The sequence below is a fragment of the Camelina sativa genome, chromosome 12 (genome assembly GCF_000633955.1).
Source record: "Camelina sativa cultivar DH55 chromosome 12, Cs, whole genome shotgun sequence".
Taxonomy (NCBI): domain Eukaryota; kingdom Viridiplantae; phylum Streptophyta; class Magnoliopsida; order Brassicales; family Brassicaceae; genus Camelina; species Camelina sativa.
The window spans coordinates 9,682,887-9,698,157 of NC_025696.1; the positions used below are offsets into that span (position 1 = coordinate 9,682,887).

Here is a 15,271-nt window from a genome sequence, read left to right on the forward strand (position 1 = left end):
GAAACTATAAGGAGTAGAAGATGGAGCCTTTGCAGAAGATAAAAGAGTTACAACAGAGAGAGATTTGTTTGGTTGTAATTAATAGAATTTTAGAGTGAATGTGAGATCTTATGTATAACTAGATCACTTAGGTAGAAAATTTCAGTATAACTTGAACTACTTGGTGCAACTGTACTAGAATTATTAAAATAAATTTCAATATGGATCATGTGAAAACGAATAAAAAATAGATTTTGGCGGCGGAATATTCATTTAAAATCATCACACTATGGTAAAATGAACCAAAGACAACATGATATTAGTAAAAAATTATTTGGTATACACATAATTATACATAGTTATCCAGTTGTACTCTCATATCCATAGTTGAACTTTTGCGTTTTTTTCGTATTTCCAGTTGGACTATAATATAAATTATTAATTAGCAGTTGGCCACAAGATTTATCAGTATTAATTAGCATATACAAGGTTTTCATAACACAATGTTCATAAAAACTTGGGTTTCACCTCTTTTGCTTCATTTGAGGTGATCACTTACTAAGTCTTCCTTATACTATAAAGAGTGTTTTATGTGAAAACGATAGTATATATTAGAAAGTGATAAATTCTTGTATTGTTGATTAAACATGGTTCTTTAATAGTTCAATATGTTTTAGAAATTCTTATAAACCTTAATTATCATTTTCATATTTTAAATATAAATGCAAATCTAAATATATATTTAGTTGTACCTAGTTGAACTGAGTATTATATATTTATGTTATCTAAATATTACCCTCTATAGTTAAAATGTAATTTTGTATGGTTATTGTTCATTACCTCTCGAAAATATGATAAATAAACAATTACGAATTACATAGGTTGTTCTAGTAACATCTCTTACTTTTTCTAGTAACATCTCTTACTTGTTCCATTTCCGGTGAACAACAACGACAATATTAGCTAGGGTTATAGAAGAAGATATGTTGAAGATGACTACAAAATTACAATAATATTGTTCATTAAAACGGATTTATGGACCTACACTAAGCAAAAGAACGTTATGTACGTACTCTAATCTCAAGAACATTATGTACGTATGCGTTCATATGTACGTACACGTTTATATGTACGTACACGTTCGATTTTAGGTTTAATGAACCCGAAATTACCAGAATATCCTCGTCTTCTACCTCTAACATACGACTGAAAACCCTAATTTTCCCTGCCTCACTTTATTTTTTCACGACTTATGTCTATTTTTTTGGTTTCACTTGTGGGTTTTTTACTCAACTATTATAGATTTTCATCTCAACATCTGATTTCTAAATTAAAAACCTATAAAAAGTGAGTTATATAGATTTTCGAACAGATATCTAGCTCTTCCATGGATGAACCCAGAGGAAAGATTAACGAAACAGAGTAGGAAAAAGACGTTTGCTCCGGCCGACAAACAGAATACGATTGATGAATCTGCTACAAACGTTATTACATGAACACCATAGATCGGAAGAACAGCAAACGTGTTTAGATCTACCTCCAATAAGTCTATCGCAACGCTAGACTGTCTTTGACAGCTCAAACAAATTCGTGTTATTCTGGTAAGACTTTACAGCTGTCAAAAATGCTTACTAAATCTACCACAGACAAGAAACCTACCATCACAGTCCAAAAACTATTTCAAAAAAACAAACAAGTATACCAAAAATATTTGAAACGAGAGAAGGCTGTCGAATAAATATGTCGCAACAGGCCATTAGTCTACCATAAATATCTTTTGGGTCATATTGACTGTTGAAGGTGTACATCAGATATTTTTGGTACACTTCGTTTTTGATACACATATACGTCCACCGATAAGTGTACCAACACTACAACTAAGTGTACCATCTACGTCGACGGCAAAGTGTACCAGCACTACAACTAAGTGTACCAAAAATATCTGACGTACACCTTATTTTTATGTATTTGAACGTTAAATAATCCTCATTTAGATCTGCCAAAGCTATTAAATTTTGTTTGAGGCTAAAAAGAACATATAATTTATAACGTAGAGTCAAATGTGATACATATAAAATATTTGGGTCCCTAGTATAAAAGAATTTACGGGTCTAAGATTATAACTTTTTGATTAAAAATAAAAATTACTCCATATGACATTTGGAGCCCATTCCACCAATAGTAGTAAATATGTAGAAAGTCTCCATTCCTAGCTATGTTGAATTGGTTTCACTACAAGAAAACAGGGTATTTACGACTACGTTTGGCGACTAAATGCGTAGTCGGGAAATTAAGCGACTATTTGCCAACTATCTTACGACTATTTTACAACTGCGTAACATTAGTCGTAACTCAGACGTTATTTGCCGACCAAATACAATAGTCGGTATTGTAGTCACTGATTGACGACCATTATACGACTAAATGGGAAGAACTTAATTTTGTTGGATCAAAGCAGCTAATTTGGCGACTACGTAGCAACTCTTTCTAATAGTCGGTAATTTGGCTACTAAGTAGTGACTAATGATTTGGCATTCTTTACATATATATAAACTATAAATACATGCATCATGTTGTGGCATTCTCATATTAATCTCATTTTCAAAGGCACAAACCAAATATATGTAAGTAATATCAATTTTTTATGCTTGCTTTACCATATCTATACTTATTATTAATTATTAATTATTAATTGTTTTAGATTTGAGCTTTTGTTTTCCATTAGTACAGTTGTGAATTGGTTGCAAAGTGAAAAAATACCTATGAAAGGTGAAGCTCAAGAAAATGTATATGAATCAGTAGGTCTGATCTTTTAAAATTAGTATCTTCATTTATGCTAAGTCATAAAATGTAATTTTAATTTAAAAATAGAAAATGTAATTTTTATTATAGTAAGTATATATGTAAATAATGTTTGTAAATTTAAAGTGATCAATATATTATGTAGTGTATATATAAGTAGTATGCTTTAAATAATATGTAAAGTAAATTAAATTATATGTTTTTTATAAAATTAATGTTGGCTACTGACTGGCGACAAACAAGTGACTAAATTCAAAAAAATTGTTATTACGTCTTGGACCAGATTTTGGACTCCAAAACAAGCCCACTTGTTTAAAATATTTTGCACCAACTGATCCGCGACTAATAAGCGACTAAGTTTAAAACATTTTGGGTTAATTAAACCCGGGAATCCATTTACGTGGTCCAGTCCATAACCCTAACAAACGAGATAACCCTAATTTTTCAACCTTAATCTCTCATTTCTCACCATCCTTCATCTTTCTTCTGCCGATCCTCTCTCAATCGCCGAAACCCTAATCTCTCAATCTTATTTCTCACCATCCTTCATCTTCCTCCTACCAATTCTCACGATGCCTCCTCTTAAGAAGCCTGGACGAAAGAGGAATGTTGTCGCCAACGCTACTCTCAGAGTCGGTGGCTCTAACCCTCCGTCGAAGGTGAGAAGAGTCAACCCTCTACCGCCTCAATACAACTTCACGCCGGCGGCTCAAAATCCTACGCCTCAGACGCCACAAGTACCAGTCCGCGTTTCCCCCCAACTTTCAACGTCAGCCGCACCGCAGGTCAGAAACTATCCACCACCATAGACTCTATTTCAGAACTCCGTGAATCGAAGCGTTGATGACCAACCAACTCGGTCATTACCAGAAGTTCAGAATAATCCTCCGGTGAGATCGAATCCTTTGCATGATTCTGAAAGATCTCCAGCTCAGAACAATCCTCCGGTTCGATCGAATCCATTGCATGATTCTGCGAGATCTGCAGCTCAGAACTCTCCAGCTCAAAGTCATCCTTTTTCTCACGGTAACAACTTTGATGAGTCAGATCCAGTGTTGCCGGAACTCCGGGAGGACACGTTGAGGGCTCTTAACGCCATACTTATGGTGCCGGACCGTCATACTTTTACCACCGTCCTCTCTCCGGAACCAAAGCCTAACATGACTTGGTATGTAAACACGTATAAATCTCCAGCTCAGAACATGTTTTCATATGTTTTCTTCTAGATTAGAGTTTGTTTTCTAGATTAGAGTCGATGACTTCGTTGATTTTAGATGACACACAACATCACTATTGTTTATTGTTTTGTCGAGTACATGTGTTTTGTCGAGTACATGAACTATTGTTTATTGTGTTTGTCATTCCCAAGTCTCTCATCATTTAGTAGTAACTATAAGAGTATATGTGTTTTGTCATGAACTATTGTTTATTGTGAGTACATGAACTATTGTTTATTGTGAGTACATGAACTATTGTTTATTGTGTTTGTCATTCCCAAGTCTCTCATCATTTAGTAGTAACTAGAAGAGTATATGTGTTTTGTCATGAACTATTGTTTATTGTGAGTACATGAACTATTGTTTATTGTGTTTGTCATTCCCAAGTCTCTCATCATTTAGTAGTAACTAGAAGAGTATATGTGTTTTTTCATGAACTATTGTTTATTGTGTTTGTCATTCCCAAGTCTCTCATCATTTAGTAGTAACTAGAAGAGTATATGTGTTTTGTCATGAACTATTGTTTATTGTGAGTACATGAACTATTGTTTATTGTGTTTGTCATTCCCAAGTCTCTCATCATTTAGTAGTAACTAGAAGAGTATATGTGTTTTTTCATGAACTATTGTTTATTGTGAGTACATGAACTATTGTTTATTGTGTTTGTCATTCCCAAGTCTCTCATCATTTAGTAGTAACTAGAAGAGTATATGTGTTTTTTCATGAACTATTGTTTATTGTGTTTGTCATTCCCAAGTCTCTCATCATTTAGTAGTAACTACAAGAGTATATGTGTTTATTCATGAACTATTGTTTATTGTTTTGTCATTCACGAGTCTGACTTGATTCTTATGTTATGAGGTTTACTCGGGATGCCAGATCACAACTTGTGCGGAAGATTACAAAGGTTCTTACAAACAAATTTGATGGTCCATTCTACAATTGGTCATGTGTGCCTCCGGATAGAAGAGAAAGATACTTCCTTGAGTTTGAGGTATAGTTTTCTGTCATATATCATTTATAGATAGGTTTTAATTGTTGCTTATCACTAACTTAATTCTATTTTCTTTTTCCTAGAAAACACACACTTGGGATCCATTGATTACAGGGACAGTGCAACATTTTTTCTATGAGATATGTCAACGCCGGATGAAGAACATGGTAAGCGACGTTAGGACTAGTCGAGTGCAACCTAAATGGATCGAGGGTGAACTCTGGAAAACAATGGTTGCGCAGTGGGATACTGAAGAAGCACAAGAAAGGAGTCAAATCTATTCCAATGCTCGTATGTCAGACCGTAATGGTCTCGGTCCACACTCGCATTTATCTGGGCCAACATCGTATCAACAAGTCAAACAAGGCTTGGTGAGTAACTTTAACTTATGTCTTAACCTTTCTTTTGTAACTTTATCTTATGTCTTAACTTTTTTTTTTTTTGTAACATTCCTGGAAGAGAAACTTGGGAGACCGGTGAGTCTTGGTGAGGTTTTCAAAGAGACACATACAAGGCCAGATGGTACGTATGTCGATCGAAAAGCCAAGAAGATCTTCTCAACTTATGAGAAAACTTACAAGCTAAGATATCTGAGATCGAGTCAGATCCTTCACGAGCTCAGGAGCTCACAGTAGAAGATTATACGACCATCTTTCTTCAGGTAAAGTACCATTTTCACAATCTATATTTAAAGAGTCTTCAAAACTTTCATTTTCAGAACTAACAGTTTCATTTTTTCTTTTCTAAGTCCACTGAGAAGGATTCACGAGGTAATATTTTTGGACTTGGAAGCCTTAAGGATCATCTTCATGATCTTCTCAATGGCAAGAGCTATCAACGAGGAGAGTCGTCATCGTTTGTAGCATTACAAGAGCAAGTGAAGGAAGCTCATCGTATAATTGAAGAACAAGCTGCTCGTGAAGCAGAACACTCCAAAGTTCAGGCTGCACAACAGAAGAAGATAGAGCACTTGGAAAAGTTCATCCGTACGATGTGTCCGGCCTATGTCGAATTCCAAGAGTCTGAATCAAGTGATGCATCCACCGCCACTCCAACACAACAATCTCCTTCTTAGGTTACTTCTTAGGCTACTTATTCGGCTACTTATTATGGTTTAGATTCTCTTTTGGTTATTATGAACTTGTCACTTTGGGATGGTGTGTCAATCATAGTTTTTGATTGATCACTTTTGGTTCTCTTTTTGTAATTGCTAATGTGGTGAACAAATTACTATTGTGGTGAACTTTTGGTTATTAAAAATATGAATTTTAGGTTTCTGTTTGATTAGAAATTTGATTTATAAAACAAAACAAAACAATTTTGATTTTAAATCTGACTTATAGTCGTCGTAACATAGTCGTCAAATAGTCGCTAAATAGTAGCCACAGAGTCGTATAATTTAACGACAAATTCATAACTATTTTCAAACTAGTCGTAAACTACTTCTGTCAATATTTTATTAATCGTAACATAGTCATCCAATAGTCGTAACTAGTAACGACTAACTTACGACTATGGTTACGACTACAAGCCGTAGTTGTAATATTGTCGCTATTTACCGACTATGTTACGACTGAATTTCCTTACCGACTACCAATTTACGACAACAAATATTAGTCGTAAATTAGTCATTATGTATGATTTAGCGACTATTTAGTGACTAATAGTGTAGTCGTAAATCACCTGTTTTCTTGTAGTGTTTGGTCCAGATAGCTGTAAGTAATCCGAAATTTATCCCCACATTAGAAATCTACAGCAGCAATGCAAGTGTCGGTAAAATGCGACATCGGAACAGAGCCGTATCTCTTTTTATTGTTATTATTATTTTGATAATGTATTGTTGTTTGTTACTGCCGCCTCTTACAACGTGGGCAGTGCCATACCCATGCTTTTTGAGGCTTAGGGCAAAAATAAAATATAACCTAATTTATCTAGGGAAATAAATAAATAATCAATTAAAAGAAAACTAAAATATTAATAAAAGAAGAAATTAACCCAAAGGCCATGCCCATGAAGCATTAGCTTGGGGCTGCCAAAAATATAAACAATTTTCGATTGTAAATCTCAAAAATGTTTTTTAGTTTAGTGGTCATGGTCTTGCTTGCAAAATGTGAGATATCTGTAGTTCCATCCTCTCTATGTTGCTTGGCCTCCAAAAACATAGAGACGGCTCTGTTCCGTACGAAGGTATGGTGGTGGGTCGTACTTATTGATGCACGAATTCATTTTTGTGTATAACGTGGTAAGATCACTTTGACACTCATACACTTTTTGGTCGACTAGAGATATTATTGTTTATAATATTATAACTGAGTTTAATTATTCAATATGGAAGTCAATAAAACTATAGTTAATTATTATTAGTCCTCTTCTGTTAAATTACTTTGGATTTAAACAGATGTGACATGTCGTACTTGATGCACGAATTCATCTTTTTGTATAACGTGGTAAGATCACTTTGTCACTCAATACAATTTTTGGTCCACTAGAGTTGTTGTTGTTTATAATATTATAACTGAGTTTAATTATTCAATATGGAAGTCAACAAAACTATAGTTCATTATTATTATTTCTCTTCTGTTAAATTACTTTGGATTGAAATTGATGTGACATGTTCGTGTCATTACTAACTACTAGGTTGATATCCGATCCGCATTACGTCAGAGAATTTTTTGTTCAGTCGTTTGTAAAATGTTCTTAATTTAGGAAAAATCAAAATACAGTCATATATCAAGAAAATGAGAAGATGTAATAAGGTGAAGTAGATCATGGTGTTAGAAGTAATAATATAACAGTAGATACTAACATGTGCGGGATAAATCGATTCAAATAAAGTTAAGAATAATATTATTATTTAAGATTTAATATTTGTTTGTATAAACAAAATCTGTAAGTAAAATTTTGTTTTTTTTTTGTTTATTCAAGTTTGCGTTTATTTTGTGTAAAAATATGTTTCATCCGTAAAATATTTAAACGTGAAAAAAAATTTCAACATAGCGGAGAAAGTTTTGATGTATTTTTGTGTTTCTAAAATCAAATTCAAATCTTTTATGGTTCACATTGTTATCTACATCACTATGCCGTTTAATAGATAAATAGATATTTTTTAGACTAACTGATTTAATTTAAACTAATCCTAAGTGTAAAAATGCAATGAGAAAACTGTATAAAAAGTGGTAAATAATCAAAAAAGTGTAGTTCTGGTGGAAAGTTATAGGGAAAAATGATTGTCTAGAGTTTTCAAAAAATTCAATAACATGGATACCATGTTAAGATTGCTGAGTGACATATATTTAAATAATCATTAGAATTTTTAAATAAGAGAAAAAGGTTTTGTTTTTCAAAAATTTAAATTGGTGAATAGTTATAAGATTTTTTGTTCGGACTTGGTGAAAATGGTGTCTTCTCCTCACGACTGTCCGGCCTTCGGCCCTTCGCCACTTAATTAGATGGCATCACGACAGATAGGGGGGAGTTTTCTTCTTTCTCTTTATTTTATATTTCTCGAAATGCAAATGTAAAATCGGATATTTTGGCATGCTATGCGCGCTTATCTCCATATCATGTTTTGTTTGTAAACAATATTCCTCCAAATTGGCTCATTTGAGCAGATTCTTTTGTTGACAAATATATATATATATATAAGATTGTTTGTATATATTAGGTCGAGGGAATCTGCAATTTCCTTTTGTGGATCAACGGATTGATTCGTATCATGTTTTGATCCTGGGGATTCGGGTGATCTTTGTTATCTCTCATCTGATATTGGTGGATTTTGGTATTATGTCTCTATTACTTTGTCGTCGGGGGTTGATTGGAAATCAAATATTCGGTCATTTACGCTCTATGGGGATTTTGGAAAGTAAGCAGATTTGGTCTTTGATCCTTCTTGGGCTGATTGTCGTGCCTTTTCCTCATATATTACTATGGTTGCGAGGCATCTTTCTTCACGATATCGCTCAGCGTTTTCTAAAAGTCTGGTCTGTTGCAGCTTTTCTCTCGGTGTTGCAGAGTCCTTCTTTTTGTTCTCACTTGCGACTGGTTATGGCTCAGCTAGCGCTCAACAAAGGCAAGGCAGCGTTGATCCGTACTGAGGTCGTGAAAATCTCAAACTCTGTGTTCGCTCAGCGGATTCAACAATTCTCACTCACTCTAATTGGGAGGTTGATGAACCCAGCAGTCCAGCGGATGGAATCTCTTCTTGCTAATCTCCCTAAGATTTGGAAGTTGGAAGCAAGAGTCACAGGGGCAGACTTGGGTCAGAATACTTTCATTTTAACTTTGAAGAGGAAGAGGATCTTCAGGAAGTTCTGTTCAATGGCCCTTATCATTTTGATGGGTGGATGATCTCGCTGGTTAAATGGGAACCTATTGTGGCTGATACTTATCCCTCGGCCATCAGTTTCTGGGTGAAGGTGGGAGGCATTCCCATGCATCTGTGGGAGTTAGCAACTCTGGAGGCTATTGGGAAGAAGGTAGGGAGGATCAAGGAATTAGATGAGGAATCAGGAAGTGTTTGTGTAACGGTTAATGGGTTCAACCCTCTGCTTTTCAACCTGGTGGTCCCATTCGATACAGGGGATGAGGTGATAATCTCTATCGAATACGAGAAGTTAGTTGGATACTGCAAGCACTGTCTCAGGTTAACTCACGACGTGCTAGTCTGTCCTGAACTGAAGAAAGCTCAGGCTAATCGGGGGTTGGTGGATCATGCGGATAAGAGAGGTGTCCAGCGGCAGCAGGTTTTAGTGAAACAAGGTGCTCCTCAGCATGATGGTGGGTGGGAAAAACCAAGGAAACATGTGAAGAGGGCTTTGGACTTCCATTCAGAACAGTCCACTGAGAGGAGACAGGCTCAGTTTCGGGGTGGTGAGAGTAGTTCTTCTGGTCTCCCTCTTCAAGCGAGGAATCAGGGCTATAGTTGGGGTCAGAAGAAGAGATACCAGAGTAATGGTTCGAGTAACAGTCTGGGATACGCTCTTCCTGGTTCGCAGTTGGGTGGAGGGGATATGATGGATTCTTTTCCCGGTTTACCACCACAAAGAAAAGGTCTAAAGCCAGTGTGGCCGAAACCAATGTATAAGGCCAAGCAGGCCTCGGGTGAGAAGACGGCTCAGTTTGAGGATACTACTGTAGTGGTCGAGAACCATTCTATGGAGGATGCTGAGATGTCCGTTGAGCATGGGGGTGAGGATGCTGAGGACCCGGCCTTTAATGAGAGTACTGATGATCTGCTAGAGGATGGGGAGTTTGATGATGGTGTTAACCCAGCGGACTCAGGGACAGTATCGGAGCCGTCTCTAGTTTCTGATATTGGGACGGTTGTAGCAGACGAGGATACCAATATTCAAGGTAATCATGTTTCTGATCCCTTAGCTTTGGGATTGAAAGATATACATTCTGCTATGGAATCTGTTACTTTGGGGAAAGCGGTTAGTGCTAGAGGTAGAGTGGGTAGTCCTCAGGTTAGACAAAGAGTTCATGTTGCAAAGAAAGCTGTTTTGCCGTTGGCTTCACCTGGGAAGCGACTATTAGCTAAAGCTCTCTCTTTAAAATCTGTAGGCAAAGGCAATGATCAGGCGGCAGTGAGTAAGCAAGGCCAAAAGGCTAAAGACGGCATTCCTAGGGGAGGAGGAAGTCGTCCTATTCAGAAGGGATGGGGGCTCTCCCGAAACCCCCGGCTCAAACGTGAAGATACTAAGCTGGAACTGTCAGGGCATTGGGACGGACCTGACAGAGAATTATTTGGGTGATTTATGGAGGAAACACCGACCAGACATTTTATTTTTATCAGAAACAAAAAAATGTTCTTCTTATTTACAAAAATTTAAGAATAAGTTTGGTTATAATAATTTGTATACTGTTGATCCCCGCGGGGCTAGTGGTGGTCTTGCTTTGTTTTTCATGGATGAGATTAATCTTTCAATTTTGTTTCATAGCAATCGTATTATAGATACACAAGTTTCAATCGGTCAACAAATGGTTTTCATGTCTTTTGTTTATGGTGACCCAGTTCCTCAACATCGAGGAGAAGTTTGGGATAAATTAATGGATATTGGTTCTTTTCGGATTGACTCTTGGTTTTTAATTGGTGATTTTAATGAATTAGTGGGTAATCATGAGAAGCAAGGTGGTGCAGTGCGCTCAGCTTCATCTTTCATGCCTTTTATTTCAATGCTTCGACATTGTGGAATGCTAGAATTTCCATGTTATGGTGAACAACTATCCTGGCGAGGGAATCGATGCAATAACCAGGTGATTCGCTGTCGCTTGGATCGAGCATTGGGGAATGAGGAGTGGCATGGTTTTTATCCTAACTCGAAGGTAGATTATCTAGAGATGATTGGATCTGACCACTGTCCAATTTTAGCGACCTGTTTGACGACGGCTAGGAGACGACATCGTCAGTTTCGTTTCGATAAACGTTGGTTGGGAAAGGAGGGGATTGGTGACGCAGTTGAATCAGGATGGAATCGTACACGAAATTTTCGGGTCCCGGGTTTTGTGGATAAGATAAAGAATTGTAGGAACTCAATATCTTGGTGGCGGAAAAATAATGTAAGCTCTGGCCCTTCACTTATCTCTTCATTGAAGGCGGCTTTGCAGGAGGCAAAAATGGATGACGCGATTTCTCAGGAGGAAATACGGGGTATTGAAAGAAAATTAAAAGAGGCCTATCGTGATGAGGAAATTTATTGGCAACAAAAAAGCAGGAAGTTCTGGCTGAGGGTTGGGGACAAAAACACTAAGTATTTTCATGCCTCTACTAAACAGAGGCGGGTGAGGAATAGGATTGTGGGCTTGTTCGATAGGGATAACATATGGGTTGAATCCCCGAAGGATATGGAGAATATTGCTACAAAATACTTTGAGGATCTTTTCAAACAATAGGATAGTAGAGGTATTTCAGAGATGTTACAGGAAGTTACCCCAATCATCACGGATAGCATGAACAGGGACCTAATTAGAGACATTTCTGAAGCGGAAGTCAGGAAGGCTTTGTTTGCCATGCATCCGGAGAAAACTCCAGGACCGGACGGAATGACAGCTTTATTTTTCCAACGTTTCTGGCCTTCCTTGAAAGGGGACTTGGTGGCTCTGGTTAGAGAGTTTTTTCGAACGGGTGGTTTTGACCCCCGGCTAAATGAGACCAATATTTGTCTAATTCCTAAAGTTGATAGGCCGCAGCGTATGACTGAGTTTAGGCCGATCAGTCTATGTAATGTGAGCTACAAAATAATATCTAAAGTGCTGTGCTTTAGGCTTAAACGGTTCTTGCCTCTCCTGGTTTCGGAAACACAGTCGGCTTTTGTTTCTGGTAGGTTAATTACGGATAATATTCTGGTTGCTCAAGAGATGTTTCATGGGCTCAATACTAATCGCCGGTGTAATTCGGAGTTTCTGGCTTTTAAAACGGATATGAGTAAGGCTTATGATCGGGTTGAATGGGATTTTTTGGAAGCGGTCATGCTTAGATTGGGATTTGATAGGAAATGGATATCATGGATCATGTGGTGTGTTTCTTCAGTGTCGTATCAAGTTCTTATGAATGGTCAGCCTCGGGGTTCTATTATTCCGCATAGGGGATTGTGTCAGGGGGACCCTTTGTCACCGTATTTGTTCATACTTTGTACTGAGGTCCTGATAGCGAATATAAAAAAGGCAGAACGGGAGAAAAAATTGACGGGTATCTCAATCGCTCGCGGTAGCCCTACCGTTTCGCACTTGCTGTTTGCTGATGATAGTCTGTTTTCTGTAAAGCAGAGGCGACTGAATGCCAGACGGTTATGGAAATTATTAGTAATTATGGCAAAGCTTCAGGGCAAGAGGTTAATTTAGCGAAATCTTCTATAATGTTTGGTAAGAAGGTTCCTCCTGAGGTGAGGGATCAGTTGAAATCAATTATTGGTATATCTAAAGAGGGCGGTATGGGTTCTTATTTGGGAATTCCTGAAAGCCTCCAAGGTTCAAAAACAAAGGTTTTTGGTTATGTCAAGGATAGGCTAGATGATCGTGTTAATGGTTGGAACGCAAAGTATTTATCAAAAGGTGGTAAGGAGATTATGATTAAATCGGTGGCGTTAGCTCTGCCCACTCACGTGATGTCATGTTATAAATTGCCGCAGGAGTTAATGTCTAAACTAACGAGTGCTATTTCAACTTTTTGGTGGAAATCCAATGATAAGGCTAGAGGTTTACATTGGGTGGCTTGGGATAAATTATGTAAAGATAACTGTGAAGGGGGTCTAGGTTTCAGAGCTCTGGAACAGTTTAATGATGCCATGCTAGCGAAACAGTATTGGCGGTTAATTCACTACCCGACGTCCTTAATGGCTAGGGTGCTGAAAGGGCGATATTTCTGGAATAAACATCCTTTGATGGCCACTAAACCATATAACCCTTCCTTCGCTTGGAGAAGTATTTTCTCTACCAAGGAATTAGTAGCGCAGGGTGCGCGGTGGGCAGTTGGTTCGGGTTGTTCTATCTCGGTTTGGCGAGATCCTTGGATACCTGATACTCGACCACGTCCAGCAAACGGTCAGGGAAGACTTTGGCTACCAAGCTTGATGGTTAATCACCTAATTAATCCTGTTACGAAGGATTGGCATTTGCCTACCCTGGAGGAGTTTTTGGATCCAGAGGATGTAGCGATTATTCGAGGTATGACGGTCAGTAAAGTCCTGAAACCGGATAGATTAGTATGGCACTTTACCAAATCAGGGAAGTATACGGTTAGATCCGGATATCGGCTAGCTCGGGATTTAATGGCGGAGGTTGAGTATGGGCCGACATGTATGGCCCTTAGGGCCCATTCGTGGAAACTTGACGTTCCCCCGAAGATCCAACATTTCTTCTGGCAGGTTGCCTCGGGCTCTCTTCCAGTGCTAGAACGGCTTGTGCATAGGGGTGTCCGGTGCGATCCTTTGTGTAAACGATGTGAGTCTGCACCAGAAACTATAAATCACGCTCTTTTTGAGTGTCCTCGTTCGCGTGATGTCTGGGCACTGTCCTCGGTTTCGTCAGTTCCAGACGGCTTCCCATATGGTTCAATCTATGCAAATTTAGATTTTATCTTCTGGCGTGCGACTTCCCAATCAGGGGATCCTGATATAGCCTCTCGGCTTCCCTGGATTTTATGGTCATTATGGAAAGATCGGAATAAAAAGGTTTTCCAGGGTTTAGCGGCTGAGCCGGTAGATATATTAAATCAGGCGCATAATGATAAATTGTTATGGGAGGAGGCCAAATCTTTCTCGGAGAGTTATCTGCATCCTCCGGCTGTGTTGGAGGACAGGGGGCCTTTCCCTCGGTGTCAGATTGATGGGTCATGGAAAGGTTTAGACCCTCTACAGGGTTTGGGTTGGTGGTGCTTTAGTAGTGAAGACTCGACGCTTCTTCTCGGTGCACGGAGTATTAGACGGGATTCTATATCCTTACATGCAGAGGTACAAGCGTTGATCTGGGCAATGGAGTCCTTGTTGGCGGCTGGAGTTGACTGTCAGATCTTCGAGACGGATTGTGCAGAACTAGTAGCGATGGTGCAGATGCCTGATGATTGGCCCGCTTTTTCGAACCTATTGGAGGAGTTTCTCTTGCTCAAAACATCATTTCTTTCCTTCGCTCTCACCAAGATTCCTCGTGACCTCAACGTTAGAGCAGATTGTCTTGCCCGTTCGTCTAGATCTTTGTTTTCTGAAAGTTCATTTGTAAACACTTTTCCTCCAGGTTGGGCAACTAACTTTGGAGTTACTTTTTAATTTTATTAAAGTTTGGTTGAAAAAAAAAAAAAAAAAAAGATTGTTTGTAAAATGTTATTTATTTTTAAGATTATATTGTGATAATTAATTTTAAATATACTTGAATAGTTATAGGATTTTTTTTTTAATCTGGAGAATAAGTTATTAAGTTTTGCATTTCAAAAAGTTAAAATAGATAATAATTTAAATTGTTTGTGGTATGTAATTTACTTTTACAATTTTTTTTTTCCGCAAATCAAACTTTCATTAAATTCAAAGAAATGTAATTACAAAACATTATACAGAATTATTGTAACACAATTATTACATACACAAATGTATGCGTCATACACTAAGAAAAATACAGCAGAAGGGAGATTAACAATGCTTTCCGAAGAGTAGCCTTACTCGCTAACCGTTCATAAGATCTGTTATTGTCCAACTTCATATTTGATTTTTCTCTGTTATGATTTGCTTGCAGCATCTTGTGGCTGAACTTTATTTTTGCGAACCATAACTGTAAACCCAATGCGTCCAAACAT

General features: G+C 37.6%; 1 protein-coding gene across 1 annotated transcript; it reads left to right on the forward strand.

The window, feature by feature from the left end:
* LOC104733339 lies at positions 11,905-14,750 on the forward strand. The gene is made up of 2 exons (XM_010452923.1): positions 11,905-12,679; positions 12,757-14,750. The coding sequence occupies exons 1-2, from the start codon at positions 11,905-11,907 to the stop codon at positions 14,748-14,750; spliced, it is 2,769 nt and encodes a 922-aa protein (XP_010451225.1).

What these genes read in the sequence shown, in the direction of transcription:
- LOC104733339 (XM_010452923.1), top strand. Translation starts at nt 11,905, where the DNA reads ATGTTACAGGAAGTTACCCCAATCATCACGGATAGCATGAACAGGGAC. An exon ending in ACGGGAGAAAAAATTGACGG is followed by an intron (nt 12,680 to 12,756) that starts GTATCTCAATCG and finishes TCTGTAAAGCAG; the next exon opens with AGGCGACTGAATGCCAGACG.